Source organism: Vipera berus, assembly GCF_964194415.1.
Source record: "Vipera berus genome assembly, chromosome: 1".
Lineage (NCBI taxonomy): Eukaryota > Metazoa > Chordata > Lepidosauria > Squamata > Viperidae > Vipera > Vipera berus.
In genome coordinates, this window is record NC_138202.1 from 98,049,133 (window position 1) to 98,065,307 (window position 16,175).

At 43.4% G+C, this 16,175-nt stretch overlaps 1 protein-coding gene across 1 annotated transcript; it reads right to left on the minus strand.

Annotated features, from left to right (window-relative positions):
- Window positions 1-2,861: 2,861 nt before the first annotated feature.
- RASSF10 (Ras association domain family member 10) lies at window positions 2,862-4,405 on the minus strand (the record flags this gene model as incomplete). Its single annotated transcript, XM_081316422.1, has 1 exon — window positions 2,862-4,405. One exon carries the CDS (start codon window positions 4,403-4,405, stop codon window positions 2,915-2,917), a length of 1,491 nt encoding a protein of 496 aa, XP_081172548.1. The 3' UTR covers window positions 2,862-2,914.
- Between the last annotated feature and the right edge of the window lie 11,770 nt (window positions 4,406-16,175).

Below are 16,175 nucleotides of genomic sequence, written 5' to 3' on the forward strand. Positions count from 1 at the left end.
AAGGCCTCAATTCTTTGGTGCTCAGCCTTTCCCAATAATTTAAATTTCTGCCATTTCCCCAACTTTTGCATTTCAATCATCTCTTATTAGTACAATTATCTTTTATTCCTGCTGCATTTAACTCCTTTCAGTTTTGCCCTAATTTTTTTCTGTCGTCCTCCATTGCCTCTATAGTAAGTGCATACACTTGTATAGCACAGGATATGCACTTAATGCAATTAGTAATTTACATCAAGTCCTGGTTAATTGGTATACAAATGACAGTTGGATCCTGTGAAAAATACATCTTTTTTATTCCATAAATAATCCAGTGTTATTTGCAAATAAGGTTTTGATTCACTATTTTCTCAAATCGGTGTTCTTTAAACAGTAGGAATACTGTAGCTTCCTACCATCAGGTTCAATATAGAAAATATACAGTACATTTTTAACAAATGTTCAGGACCAAAGGATGATTAACACTACATACATGCAAAACTTTTATCTGGGCATAATCCCCAGATTTATTTCTAAAACAGGAATGCATAGGATCAGACTGTCACTTCTCCCCAAATACTGGTTGCTTTTAGATGAAGCTTGTATTGCATAAATCACCTTGCCCATTCAGGGAATTTCTCCCAGATAATGTGATTCCTTTAATAACTGGTCTGTATTCTACCATTTGTATCCATTTTTTAATAACTGACTCAAAAGCCATGGAAGAAAATAGCAATGCAATTATGCAATAGATGAAAGTAAGATTTTGCTTGGGAAAGGCAACAATTGATACGATACTGATGGCCATTCTTCCATCTATTGCCCAAACTGGTTGTGGATTTATTTGCTGTCCTATACACAGCCAATCTTCATTTCCACACGGAGCTCAATACACAATGAAATCCTATTAAATTTATTTCTAACTATCCATTGGTAGAATCTGATTCTGGTCGTCTCTTACAATGCTCTCAATGCACACCTTTAAAAGCAAAATGAAAAAACAACAATTTATGCCAAATTTCTTCTGTGACTGATGCTCAGTTGAACTAAAACTGCCCTACTGTTCACAAGGAAAATAATCTAAAAAGCAAAGCAACAAAAATAGTATGTTCCTCTTTTAACTTCCAATTATTTACTTCTGCTTAGAAGTAAATCCATACTATGAGTTTGCAGTGCCATTTGTTCAGTCATATTCTTTTAAGGGTCTGAAAGTAAATCATGACTATTAAAAAAAAGTTATAAAAAGTTGTAATAGCCTCACTAGCCTTGAGATGGTGGTGTGTGTATGTGTATAGGAGAAAGGGTTAATTTGTTCTGGTTGCATCACATTCCTTTTGCCTCCATCATTCCCACCAATGAAATTTATGCCATTCATTGCCAAATTTGACATTTTAAAATAGTGTAGGAGTTAAAATGGTTTGGAAGTCCTATTTCCTTTTGAAAGTTTTAAGTAGGAATGGACGTATCAAGTTCATTGTGAATAAAATGCACGGACATATCAGTTTTGGAGAAGTTGCCCCTTAGATTGGTCTTCTAGCCACGGAAACGTTGCTCAAAACAAGCAACAAACAAGGCGCTGGAGCTGGCTTTGTGGAATGGCTCTTATCCAATGCTGATTTCAGCATATTTAGACAAATTCAATCTTATTCGCAACACACTGCATACTGCTTCAAGAAATCTGCAAATCAAGCATACTAGAAGCATTAAAGCACGTCACTTTTAAAGTTTCAGTGCAATGTAATTACCATGTAAAGCCTCACTCAACCAGCATTCTCTCATGCAGATTTACACTGTTAAGTGTCTTGTGAGCAAATTAACTTACATCTCCTGCGTTTCATTCCCCATTTTCTAAGGAACACAACCACACATAACTGCTATGATTCCTATTTACTTCCGATGATTCATTCTTAACATTTAAATAACCCTGCCCACCTCCCCACAAAAACCTGGATTATTCCCATGAACACCTGTGCAGAAGAGATTTTTGCATCTGAGACATAAGTTTGTGATTTAGACATTTGTTGGAATCTATTCCAAACAGGATGACAGCAGGCATTCCTGAGGACAAGTTATTAATCATCCTGATTCTTGCTACTGTGTCTTCCATCTATGTGTTTCATTTTGATCAAACTACTGTAATTCTTTCAGAGCAAATTACAGCTCTATTGTATTAGACAGATGTCTTTATATTGGGAAAGGACCAAGGAGTTAAAAATTCCTGAATTAGAAAGCAAATCAACGAATAATGCTTTTAAAGCACTCTTGTATCTGCAATTAAGAATGTAATGATTAGAAAAGCCATTCAAAAATAAATATCACAGATGTAAAAAAGCAAAAACATGGAAAGTACGTTTCAGAGATTTGCCAACAATCCTTTTTTAAAGTTTGCAGTTAAAGAGTGAGAAAGCAAGACCCAAATCTCCCCTTCTTGACTAGTTTGAGAAAGTTTCAGTGTCAAGCCCTCAATTCAGATGTTGGGTGCTTTGTTTTATATACACAGAATATCATATCATACTTTCCCCAACAGTATTTATTCCCTTAGAGAATTAAATATTAAAAACGGCAGCTTTTTCTTCATTTGAAAAACAAAACAAGGGAAACCTTTTTTTAATTATGGAGAAAACTAGCTTTTTGTTTGTACAAATATATATATTTTCCAGGATTTAATTATTTGAACAGAAATGACCTGCAATGAACCACCACACCAGGCTCATTACAACGATCCCCGGTGACCGACCCAGAATGGATCCTGCATTGTTACAATGTACTGTAATGCACTTTGAATCAGAAGCAGGAGGAAAAGCAGGAACTTTTACTCCAAGCATTTTGCGCCAATGGAAACTTGCGCACCGAAGGAGAGAAACAGTTTTGCAGTCCCTGAGATGATGTGAAGGTTAAAAAAAAAAACCGGGAGGAGAGGGGGGGGGGGAGGAAACAGCTACACGAGGGATTCGCACACGGGCACCGAGTCCGAGTCCTGACTGTGCATAGAACTCAAACCCGTGTCGGAATCCTCGTCTTCACGATCTTTGCCCAAACTCCGGGCGGCTTCCTCACCCCAGTCTTCCGAGGTGATCGGGACCGAGGCGGGCAGCTCGTCGCCCGTGTTGAAAGGGAGGTCCCCTTGCTCGTCCTCGTCCGCCACCGCCGCCGCCGTTTCCTCCTCCCCCTCCTCCACGTGTAAGGACTCCAGGGAATGGAGCAAGAGCCGAAGCTCGCGCTCTTTCTCGGCCCAGGCGCGCTGGGTAAATTCCAGGTCCGACTTCACGGCGTCCAAGTCCGTGTTGAGGCGCAGCCCGATGTAGAGGCTGGTGCTCAGCTCCGTCTTGACGCGCTCCTGCTCCACGTGGAGCTCGCCGCCGCCGCTCAGCTCGGTGGTGTTGCAGTCCGTCTCGGAGAGGCTGGCGCTGGAGCCCTTGACGGCCGCCAGCTCTTCCCGGCGCCGCCTCATCCAGCGCTCGTTGAGCTCCTCCTGGATCTCGCCGGCCAAATGCTCGATCAGCTCCTCCTGGCGGCGCCACTGCTCCTGCACCCGAGCCACCTGCTCGCACTTCCAGGCGAACTCCTCCAAGCCCTCGCTGCAGGCCGCCGGCTTCTCCAACTCCCCCGCCGCCGCCGCCGCCGCCTCGGGGGCCGCCCCTGCGGGAGCCTTTCCCTCCTGCTCTCCCGCGGGGGGCTCCGGCTCTTCTCCGACCAAGTAAGTGTCCTGCACGTAGTTCACCCCGTGGCGCTTCATGCGGTCGAAGTGAATCCTCGCCTCGTAGCGGTCGATCTCCCGGTCTAAGTCGCGGAGCCGCTTGATCTGCTGCCGGATGGTGTGGTCCTGGGAAAGGACCAGATGCACCAGAGTCTCCATTCTCTCGGCCGCCGGGGCCTCCTTAGCCGGCGGCTCCTCGAGTTGCGGCTGCCCCTTCCTCTTGTTGATCTTGGCCAGCTTGCGGAAGGCTTTCCTCACCACGCGCCGCTGCCGCTCCTGGCTCAAAGCCAGGCTGGCCCGGGCTGCAACCCCCAAGCCATGGCGTCCCGGGCTGTCCCTGCTGGGCACCACCCTGGCTTCGGCGCTCCTGGGTCCGGTGTTGGGCAAGGACGCCTCGCTGCGCACCAGCACGAAGCGCACGTTCTCCTGCTCGTCCCCCCAGGCCGCCCAGAGCCTCAGGATCTTGGTCTTGTTGGGCAGGATCCTCTCGAAGCCCCGCCACTTCTCCACGATGCAGTAAGATTGCGGGAGACCGGACAACATCCCCCCGCCGCACTCTTGCAGCGATGCCTGCTGCTGCTGCTGCTGCTGCTGCCGACGCCTGCGCCGCTGCTTACTCTCCTCCAAAAGGACCCGCACCACATCCGAGCAAGTGGTACGTTTGGTAAGGCCGGAGATTAACTTCTCCTCCTGACAGATCCACACCGAGATCTTTTTTTCTTCCGGCTCCATCGGGGCACGGCTCCTCGGCGATCCTGCGGAGGGGGGTGGGGGAGGCCCGCTGCTATTCGGCGGGATCCCCCATAAGGAGCGCTCAGCGGAGCCGCGCCAAACCGAGCTGAGCCGCCCGAGAGCCGCCCTGGCCAGGCATGGCTGCGACCTCGCGACTCCCCCTTCCTCTGCCCGCCTCCGGGGTGCTGAAAACAAAACAAAACACCTCCGAGCTTAAAATTGCAGCGCTCCGGGGTCGCCCTCTTTGGGATCTCTTGCTTCTACGCTCGCGCTCGGTGGCTGGTTTTTTGTGGTTTTTTTTTCCGCCGACGGGATCCCAGAGAAGAACCAACTTCGGAGTCTCAGCTCCGCCTCCTGGTGCTACTGTTGGCTTGCGAAGCGCCTGCCTCCCCCGGCACCTTCCCTCCTGACACTGCTCGGTCTCCTGCCTCTGCTACCGCGTTTTCTTCTCCTCCTGTCACGTGATTTCTTTCCCCCCCCCCCCCCGACGCCCCGTTTTTTCCAGCAGCTGTGGGCTTTGATTCGAGATTCTGGTACTTTAATCTTCAGAGTAAGAGATCACTGTATGTTACGTTTGTATATCCGCACCGAAGAAAGTTATTTTCCCTCCCCCTTATTCCCCCCCCCACACACACTTTTCGGAACTCCCATCCTAACCTTTTCTTCCCAATCTCTTCATTTTGCCTAAATTTTATTCTTCGTTGAAAAAAAAAGATTTGTAAACTAGAAATTGGATAAAGTCCCATAAAGAAAAAGAGTATCTTTCTGGTGCTATATATATTCTCATCCCCCCCCCCCCACACACACACGCTTTTCTGAACTCCCATCCTAACCTTTTCTTCCCAATCTCTTAATTTTTCTTAAATTTTATTCTTCGTTGAAATTGGATAAAGTCCCATAAAGAAAAAAAGTATCTTTCTGGTGCTATATATATTCTCATCCCCCCCCCCACACACACACGCTTTAAAAGGACAAGGGGGCACTATGCCCAGTTATACAATTTCACACAATGAGTTAAAACAACAACAACAACAAATCCTTGCAGTGGTCCTTCCTAATCGGTTTTGGAGCCCCTTGGTAGAAAGTGTTCCTGTCCAATTATTCTCCAACGCCCTCCCACCCACCCTGCAAAAAACTGTTGGAAGAGAAAGTTTCAAAGAAAGCAGCCAAAATCCAGTCCAAATTTCTTTCAATTGAATAAAATCCCCCACCCTGTAATTAAAAAAAAAACTTTTCGCATGCCAAAGCATTTCGCAGATCATATGCACAGTGAACTGTAAACCTTACTAAGCATTATTAAAATCTGTGGTTGCTGCCAAGATTCAAAGAGAAAATTTGCTATCTGTTTCAATAGCAAAAGAATGAACAGACAAGAAGTCTCTACCCTTTTACATATGCCCAGATGGGACAAAAACCCGTTATTCTGAGTATAATTCGCTTCCTGGTAATTGGATTACCCTATGTTTTAAAACTTTCATTTCTGGAAAACGGATATGAAAAAAAATAAGCTTTCTTTTTGCTTTTGCCTTTGCCTTTCTAGTGCATGAGAATGTTGCTTTTAATTTTTACACTATTTATTTACTTAAATCATTTGCAGAGCCTCCTATCTTAAGAGCAAAACTAATTCCAAAATAAAAACAATGTGGGCAACAATAAAAGAAAAAAAAAAGAATCAGAAAGCCAGAAATTGAAAGGCCAGGTGCTACAGCTACATTGCCCTGATGCAACTCTCCATATTTTCCCCCCACTGTGACCACACCATGTCCCAACCTTTGGGATGAGAGCCAAGTCTTAAGTGCTCTCTGCAGGTGAAGAGGGTGAGGAGCTGTCAGATCTCAAGGTGGGAGGGTAGGGCAGCGATAGCAATGGAGAAGGCACGCTTCCAGTGACTGGCCAGATTGCAGTGTTTAATGGGAAAGCCCTAGTATTCTGATGAGATAGGCAGATAGCCTCAGGGAGAGGCAATCCCACAGATTATGTTTTTCCCGTAAAGGTTGCTGATTAATAACAGCAGAGTTTCTCTGACATTTAAAATGATCCGGCTTTTCCATGTATTAAAAGCCTTACAAAAGGCAAAAACGAGAATGGGAGGGGGCGGGGAGAAAGAAAAGAGGGAAGAGAGGGAGGGAGGCACTGTACAACTTGTAACTTCTTTTTGCTGCCAGATAAATTCTCAGTCTTTGGTGCCCAAAGCAGAGAACATTAAGAATTGAGCTGGAGATGCACAAATTACAATGTGCCAAGTTCAAACAGTTTGCATTTCAAGAGTAATGGTGTCTCTGTTGATTTATGAGCTACTGTACAAGTGATCTGGACTAAGGAGGAAATCGGGCAGATGTGCTTTTTTTCAGAAATGGACAGGTGCATCATGTCAAAAGACTGAAAAATCTCAAATCTACAAAATGTCAAACTTACTGTGGCAAAGAAATACATTTCTTGGTCAGCTTGGCTTCTTCAAAATCCTAATTTAGAGTGCGCTATCTCTCTAGGATTGAGGGAGAATACGTGCAAACAGCACTAATTAAAGCATTCTGCAACAGCCAGATGTAGGTTTATGGGTTTTAAATACCTTTATTCTGTCTTTCCAGACAAAGCTTCCCCAGAGGGCAGGTTACAAAACGTAGTCTAAAATAAAAATTAAACCTAGGCAAAATGATCCAATTTAGAAACCTATTTTTAAAACGGCTGCAGCTATAGCCCTTGCAATGAAATGTAGCCAAAGTGGGTCACTTAAATCAAGATGAAGCAACAGTTCCAAATGTTTGTTTGTCATTGAAAAGAACATAATGGATATTAATGGTGGCCCTACAACACGGGTGTCAAATTCGCCATGTCACATGACATGTCACGACGTGTCTCGACTCTTTGCATTGCCGGCAATGGGGTGGGCACGACATAGGCATGATGAAACTGGCCCGTGGCCGGCAGTTTGACACCCCTGCCCTACAAGCTCATTCTTACAAATTTGAGCAGATTCATAAGGGGACATTCCCACTTTCAGGTCCAACATTTTACAGCTTCTCAGTGTGAAATACTAATTGTAATTCTGGCTTTTACTTGGAGAAACTTAAACCCCGAGGCTACATTCCCTCCTCAGACTGATTAACCTTTTCACTTTTTAGCTTGGACCGTGAACAGCATTAAGCGTTACTAGTTCAGAGTGGGCAGCTTAAGGCCACCAGTCTGCCTGTGGTCAGTTGTTTTCTTTTTGGCTGTAATAGCCAAGTTCAGGTGGAAAACACATTAAAAACTATATCAGGAAGGCTAACGTAGGTATCTTGCAACGTTTAGAAAAACATCCTTTTCTAAATAAGCAGGGAAAAGAGAAAAACCTCAGTTTCATCCAGATGCATGTCGGGCATGATGAGACAGTTTGCAGGCTCCATCTCCTCTCCTCTTGAAAAAGTTCATTGCAGCATCCACGAAAAGTCTGCCCATCCCTAGCAAAGCCATTCTCTCGGATCAGCTTGTTAGAAGGGGCGTAGGTGGGCCTGTCTCTGCCAAATGGCTCGTTTCGCCTTCTCCGCAGTCTTAAGGTAATAACCTCCCAATGCTTAAACAAGCTGTTCTATGAATACCCTCCCTATTATCAAGCATCCCTCCGATCATAATATTTTCCCTTGGAGTGATGTCAATCCCGTGTCACAAGCTACATCAGATCCATGCTGTGCCCTATGCCGTTGGTGCCAGCAAAAGCAAAATGTTGTGGTGGCCTGATAAAGTATAATGAGACTTAACAGTGCCCTGGCAGGGGTTGATTGCCAGGGAAGCATGTTAGGTGGGTTAATTAAGTGTGCTTAGCAATGTACCAACCACATTAAATGCTTCAGGCTGTCTGCAGGCTTAGGCATATTTTATTGGTTTTTTTTTAACTTAGAAAGAATGTTCAAAAGTATCATACACTTTCACCTCCTGTACCATCCTCTCCTCTTTGGAGTGATTCAGGTGGTGGCAACTCACATCCTGTACCACCTCCTTCTAAATGGAGCAATTCAGGTGGAGGGGACGAATACGCTACAGGTGCTGTGCTTCATATGGCCATTTTGCTAAAAATTGAAAAGCCTTTGACAAGTGCACAGAATGTGATAGTGACAAACACGATACAGCTACGCATCCTGATCCACTTCCAGGCAATCCACAGTAACTACCTGTATCCAACCCTGCTTCAAGTTATGGCGGGGAGCAGCATGGCGGGGAACATCAAAGTCATGCTCCAGTCACCAACGTTTCATCTTCACCCAATCTCCAAGTTAGAGACCCTGTTCTGTTTAAGGACCAACGAACTCAAGAATCGAAAGGCGCTAAAACCTCCATAAGACTATCAAAGAACTTGTCTTGCCTCTAACCCTTGAACACTGAACTCGTTGCTTTCCCTGTTGAATCCTGCCTTCAAGAAGAAAAGTGCCTTCAACCTGATCCAGACTATTGAAGCCTGAAAAGGCAATTGTTATTGTTGCAATATATATGCATGTTCTTTTATATCTTTCAGGTCTTGAACGCAACAAGCAAAACCTCAGCCTGAAATGGCAGTTTTATTATTGCAATATGTATGCATGTTTACTTATATATCTCAGGTTTTATGTCCTATATGGATGCATGGTATATAAATATTGTAAATAAATACTTCTGCAGCATTTTTAGCATTCTCATTATCAAAAGAAAATGATTTGCTTGTTTTATAGTTCTGCAAAAAATAATAATCTTGCCGCTGCCATCACTTGTCTTCCAAGAATTTCCCACATATAGTGGATGATATCTCCTGGCTGAAGTAAAGTCCTGGCTGTAAATGAAAATGAATGAATGAATGAATGAATGAATGAATGAATGAATGAATGAATGAATGGTTTAGGCCTGCTTTAATAAGACCATTGTGGAATGTGATCCAGGAAGAGATAAATTTTAGAAAAGAAGAAATAGGCTTTTAGGAAGGAGTTAAAAAAATGAGGGATGTGAGATGGACCTAATTTATACGTTGTGTTAAGACATGCTTTGCTTAATGTAGGTTTGTTGCCTAGCTGCAACTGGCTGAATTTATGGAATCTGCTACTCTTTTTATCAAAATTTGCAGATCACACAAAGGATTAGTCCAAAGTATTTTATTTAATTCATAAAATTTATGTAGCTGCCCATCTCAGAAAAAGTGCATAGATCACAATATGCTGTGGTGAATGCTATCAACTCAGCCAAAGGTTTTCTGTGCTGGAATTATTAAACATGTAACTGGGCCTGGTATCTCTTGCGTGATCAGCATAGCTCTCTGTTGAAATCATACACATTACAGCTGAGTCATCTGAGCTTCATATCCTAAAAACAAAGTCGGTCATACTGTTATCACAAAGAAATACCAAAGTTTTTTTCTGCCTGTTTTCAATATTTTCAGCTAAAGCACATTATTGTTGCATTAATCAGATAGTTGGTGTGAAAACTAAAGTAATCAATTAATTAGAAGAATACTTCCCTACTTTTAATTTAACTGAAGAATTGTACAGATAAATATCCTCTCCACACCCCATATACCCCACATCCCCATCTAACACTCCTGGGCTATCTGCCCCCCCGCCCCCTATTCTTCTGAGTTTGCCTTTCACCAAAGGTAACATCACGGTCCAACGACTTAGGAATGGAAAACAATTAATTTCCAAACCACACCTTTATTTAAGCGTTTTAAAAGTAGCTTTTCTGATTCTCATTGGCTTTTCAAAATGTCTTCTTCAGGCTTCATCTGCAGCATTCATCAGAAGGTAACTAGAATTCACCATCTATTTTTAATCCCTTTGTAAGAAACATTCCCTATCTTCTGCTCCTTTTTCTCCTGTAGATTTTACTCTAAACACCAACACAGGTAGTCTTCCCTTTATGACCACAATGGAGCCCAAGATTTCTGTTGCTAAGTGAGATAGTCGTTAAGTGAATTTTGCCCCCTTTTATGACCTTCCTTGCCACTGTTGGTAAGTGAATCACTGCAGCTGTCAAGTTAGCAACACAGTTTGTTAAGTGAATCTGGCTTCCCCATTGGTTTTGCTTGTCAGAAGATGGCAAAAGCCCAGGACACAGCAACCATCATAAATAGGAACCAGTTGCCAAGTGTCTGAATTTTGATCATGTGACCATGAGGATGCTGCAATGGTCATAAGCATGAAAAGCGGCCATAAACCACTTTTTCAATGCTGTTGTAACTTTGCACAATCACTAAGTGAACTCTTGTAACTCAAGGACTACCTATACCAGGGTTAGGCAATCTTGGCTCTTTTATGACTCGTGGACTTCAGCTCCCAGAATTCCATGAGTCATAAAAAAGCCAAGGTTGCCTACCCCTGACCTATACTCATAAAGGTTGTTAGTTATGGACATCTCATTGCACTACTTGTGGCTACCATCTAGCCCAGTGATGGCAAACCTTTCAGAGACCGAGTGCCCAAACTGCAACCCAAAACCCACTTATGTATCATCGGGTGCTGATGGGCATGGCCAAATGGGTGGGTGTGGCCAAATGGGCCCATTAGGTGGTGTGGCTGCAGTGGTAACGGCAGACTGAGTGGGACTAAAAAGTTCAATCAATCAATTCCAACTTTGCGAGATCTTTTTTTTTCCAGCAAGAATTTGAAATTGATTGATTGATTAACCTTTTTTTTTTTGCACACGGCAGCGGAGGCCTAAAACGAAAAGGTTTTATAAAACCCAGCTGAACCGCTAGGACTGGGCTGACGGCTCATGTGCCCACAGAGAGGGTTCTGTGTGCCGCCTGTGGCATGCATGCCATAGGTTCGCCACCACGGATCTAGCCCATTGTTACACCCTGTTAAGGGTTGCAATCATAGATCCATTTACTCTTCTGTATCCTGGGAATCGTATCTAGAATTCTAACTAGGCATGTGACATTTCTAGCATGCTACAATTGCATATTGCAATTAATGAAGAACAAGCATGTGCAACCCTGTATTGAATTATGCTTGATTTCCTTAATTGACAATGGGGAGGGGACTAAATTTATGTTTTATTAAACAGAATCCTTCATACTTTTTAATGGGAGGGAACAAGGGGAACAGCAGCAGAGCCTAAAATGCCCTTTTGTAGCAGAATTGCTTTGTGTTATTTTTTTTTCTTTTACAGCAGGCCTGTGTTCTTTTGTTCTTAACTTTATTTTATGAGGTCTCCCAGTTGTTGGTTTTGGAATTGCGAGACAAATACTGGGACCGAGCTAAGAGCCAGGGAGGCCTTCTAGGCTCACTTACAAGCTGTTTCTTGCCTGTAACTGAACCTACTATATACATGGATGAGCAGGAGGAGGGTGTTTCTGGTGTGGACATCTCAGTTTTCACAGAGGCTTTCTTAAAGGTAACCAGGCTGTCCTGAACAAAAACCCCGCGGGATTTTTCATCAGAGTTATCTAATCCTTCTCTCAGTTGCCATGTCAGAAGCAGAACTGAAACAATGCTGCCCTTTTGCAGTCAGGAAAACCGCACCTTTCCCAATAATCATGCGCTCGTGACCTCTCGTCTTGACTACTGCAACGCTCTCTACATGGGGCTACCCTTGAAGACCACTCGGAGGCTCCAACTGGTACAGAATGCAGCCGCGAGAGTTGTGTTGGGAGTTTCCCGACACTCCCATGTCACACCTTTGCTCCGCGAGCTGCATTGGCTTCCAGTTGTCTTCCGGGTGAGGTTCAAGGTGTTAGTAATGATCTACAAAGCCCTATATGGCATGGGTCCGGAATACCTTGGGGAGCACCTGCGGCCGGCGTCAACTTCCCTCCGCCCAGTACGCTCCCACAGAGAGGGCCTCCTCAGGGTGCCACCGGTCAAAGAATGCTGACTGGTGGCCCCCAGGGGGAGGGCGTTCTCTATGGGTGCACCGGATCTTTGGAACCATCTTCCGGTCGAGCTCCTTCCGGCGCGATCTTAAAACCCATCTCTTTGAACAAGCTGGCCTGGCCTGATGGGACGGGGTTGGATTTTATAAATGGATTTTAACTGTTAATCTGTATTAATTTATTATGGGCACTGTTTAATTACTTTTTAATAATTTTTAATTTTTGTATCTTGTTTTTATGTATTGCCCTGTTCACCGCCCTGAGTCCTTCAGGAGAAGGGCGGTATACAAATTAAATTAATAAAATAAATAATAATAATAAATAAATAAAAATAAATTTGAACTTAACATATTCATAGATTGTGTAGAAAAGTCCTTGCTGTTAGGGCAAATTGGAAAGAAAAATGGCATTGTGGTTAGGTTATTTTTCATCCATTTACATCAGGTACTCAGTAGAAACTGATCTTATCTATACGAGCAACTTGGAAGCTAAAACCCAACATGAACAGCTGGCTAACTGGGAATGCTACGCATCGGAAATTGGATTTAGATTAAGATCGGAGAACAAATTTACATGATAAAAGAATTATCTGAAGGTCTATCTCAAATGGCTCTACTGCTTTCATCATCTGTTGATTACCCTTGTTTAGGGGCTAATTGTCTTATATAAGAGGGCAAATTTCTTCTGATATAAACATAGATATTCAATCCTGTCTCATTTCTTTAAAAGAAACCTCTAAAAGAAAGACTTGTTTTGCTTCTTCATATAGTTGCAGGAAACTTTAAAATCTGAAGCTTGACTGGTTTGTAAATATTTTTTCTTAATATTTGAATATGTCTGTCTCTCTGTCTATCTATCTATCATCTGAATATCCACTTTGCTTTAGCATTGGGGCTAAACAGATAATGAAACACAGTCTTAGGCTGATACATTCCCTTATTCTTGTTATTATTTTTTAATTTTATCTACGCAATTAGAAGGTTTGTGGTCTGGTTTTTAAATATTGCCAAGGGTGGAGAAAAACTCTGAATTCAGAATAAGGACCCTAATGTTGACATTTATTCCACAAGCATCTAAAGCCATTTTTTCAAATATTAGAGAATATTCCTAAAACTAGAATTCCAATATTGAAAAGAGACTAAAGGAGGCATGAAGGAAACATATTACTAAACATCATGGATTTGTGGATTCTGAATTCTTATGGTTTGGTAAGATGCTCAGCCAAGCTATGGCTCATCTTAAGCAATCCTGGAAAGAAGGGGAGGGTAGATGTCTGAGACTGTCTACTGTTACTTTTGATTGATCAGAAAATATATCTTCTATAGCAGGGGTGTCAAACTCAATTTCATTGAGGGCCGCATCAGCATTGCGGTTGCCCTCAGGGGGCCGGGTGGGTATGGCCTGGGTGGGCGTGGCCTACTGGGTGGGCGTGGCTAGAGTGCATATGGCCTACTGGGTGGGCGTGGCCAGCTCTACATCATTTGCATCAAGGGTGCCTATGGGGGCCTGGGCAGGAGTGGGACAGATCTGAGGGTCTCTGGCAGAAGGAGGGTCTCTGGGCCAGGGCCAAGGCAGTGGGGGCCGTTCCCTCACTGTTTCCAGGATGGCTTCGTGGGCCGCATGAAACCACTTCGCGGGCCGGATCCGGCCCCCGGGCCTTGTGTTTGACATGTCTGTTCTATAGAAAAGGAAAAGTTTCAGAGGAAACAGAATAACAGAATGATCATACTGTTATTAATTAGCACATTGTCAGAAGTTATTTCTACGTAGCATAGGTGTTTAGTCACAGGTTGGCTTTATGTGTGTTCAGACCCTTCATCCTTGCTCTTCAAATGCCAAAGAGCTGATGATGCAACAATCATGAAATATTAATGCTGCTTTCCTATGCAGATATATTTATTTCTTTATGCCCTTTTTCATTGTACAATTGACTTCAGCTAGTGCTGGAAAGAGCCCAAGGGCTTTGGTGTGGAAGAAAAAAACACGTTACAGTCCCAAAGGTTCTTTTCAGACACTTTGGCAACCTTGCTTCCCACCCATACTAGAGCAACGGGGTCTCTGTATTGATCTTGGCAGAGTTTATGGATTCACGCCTCTGACTTGCATGTATTCAAAAGTATAAAGTGTCACTTTTTAAAAGTGGCAATGCACACAGAGAAAAGGCTCGTTTTTACTACATTTAATTTTTTTAAAAAAACCCACAAAGTATACTGCTCTCTTCCAAATGCTTCCAAGTTTCACAGAGGTTTTCCAAAAAATGAAAGCAGTTACCGTATCCAGAATGTTATGCTTGGAGGCACACAGCATAAAACAGAAGTAAAGAAACCAAACTCCACCATTCTGCCTTTCTGATATTTTGCAGCATCCAGGAAATGTATCGAAAGGATTAAAAAATGCAGGTGACAGATAGGAGATGTTTAGATAAGCAATGCGTATGGAAGCTTAGCTGTCAGTTCACAGCTTAAAAACTCCAAAATTGAAATGTTTCTAGTAGAAAATATTTTCTCCAGCTTGAAAGCTCAGTTTAACATTTAAAGTTGTCCTAGGAAAAGAATATTTATAATTTGCCCATTCATAAATATGATTACATCATCAGAGATGAACATAAGCAAAAGGGTAGCATTAAAAAAAGTACCAGAATGGTAATATGATCAAAACATTGGCAAGTTCTAAGAGCATAACGCAAATCCTGTAGGATCAAATGTGGGGTGGTTAAGGCACCAGGTTAAAAACTGGGAGGCTGAGAATTCTAGTCCTGACTTAGGCATGAGAGCCAGCAGGGTGACTTCCGGCCAGTCACTCTGTCCCAGACCAAACCATCTCACAGGATTATTGTTGTGGGGAAAATGGGAGGAGGAAAGAGTATTAGGCATGTTCGTGGCCATAAGTTATTTATGAAAATAATAAAGGTGGAGAAAAAAAACCTAAAATAAATAATAAACTAGTCCAGTATCTTCCTACAATGGCTAAACAAGATGCATGCATGCTAGATGAATTGACTAACATGGTACATTATAGTGATGCACAGTCTTGTGCACATGCAGTCCCTGTTCCCTGAATAACAATAGTAATAACAATAGCACTTTGACATATATACTGTCCCATAGTACTTTGCAGGCCTCTCTGAGCAGTTTACAAATATCAGCATATTGCCCCCAACAATCTGGGTCCTCGTTTTACTGACCTCAGAAGACTGAAAAGGTGAGTCAACTTAATCCTGCATGAGGATCGAACTCCAGGCTATGGGCACAGTTTGCCTGCAATACTGCATTTAACCACTGCACCACCAGGGCTTATGAAATGAATGAAATGCTGAGGAGCTGGACTCCCGAATTGGAAGTTTGGGGTGTCTTACAGAACATGGAAGCCAATCCCTGTTACAGGATTCCCAGCAGATGGCCTTTGCTTAAAAACTCCCCACAAGGAAGAATCCAACCAATTCTATGCTTCTGTCTTGGCAAATCACACCGACCAAGGGAGTTTAATCCTTATTTTCTCAGAATAAAACAGCAAACAATAATTAACAAGAAAAAGCCTCAGCCACCTTTCTATCTTCCATAAAATAAAAAAGGACGCTGTATAAAGCTGTGACTCAATCCATGGACAGACAAAGAAGGGCAAATCAAGGTGCTGGTGATGACCTATAAAGCCCTAAATGGCATGGGTCCGGATTACCTACGGGACCACCTGCTGCCGGTGTCAACTTCCCTTCGTCCTGTGAGCTCCCACAGAGAGGGCCTCCTCAGGGTGCCGTCGGTCAGGGATTGCCGGCTGGCGGCCCCCAGGGGGAGACCATTCTCTGTGGGCGCACCAGCCCTTTGGAATCAACTGCCTGTTGAGCTCTGGACGGCTCCCGACCTTCGCTCTTTCCGCTGTGACCTGAAGACTTGGTTGTTTGAACAGGCCGGCCTGGACTAAGGGTTTGAGTTTATTTTAACTATTTATTGTTAGGGTTAA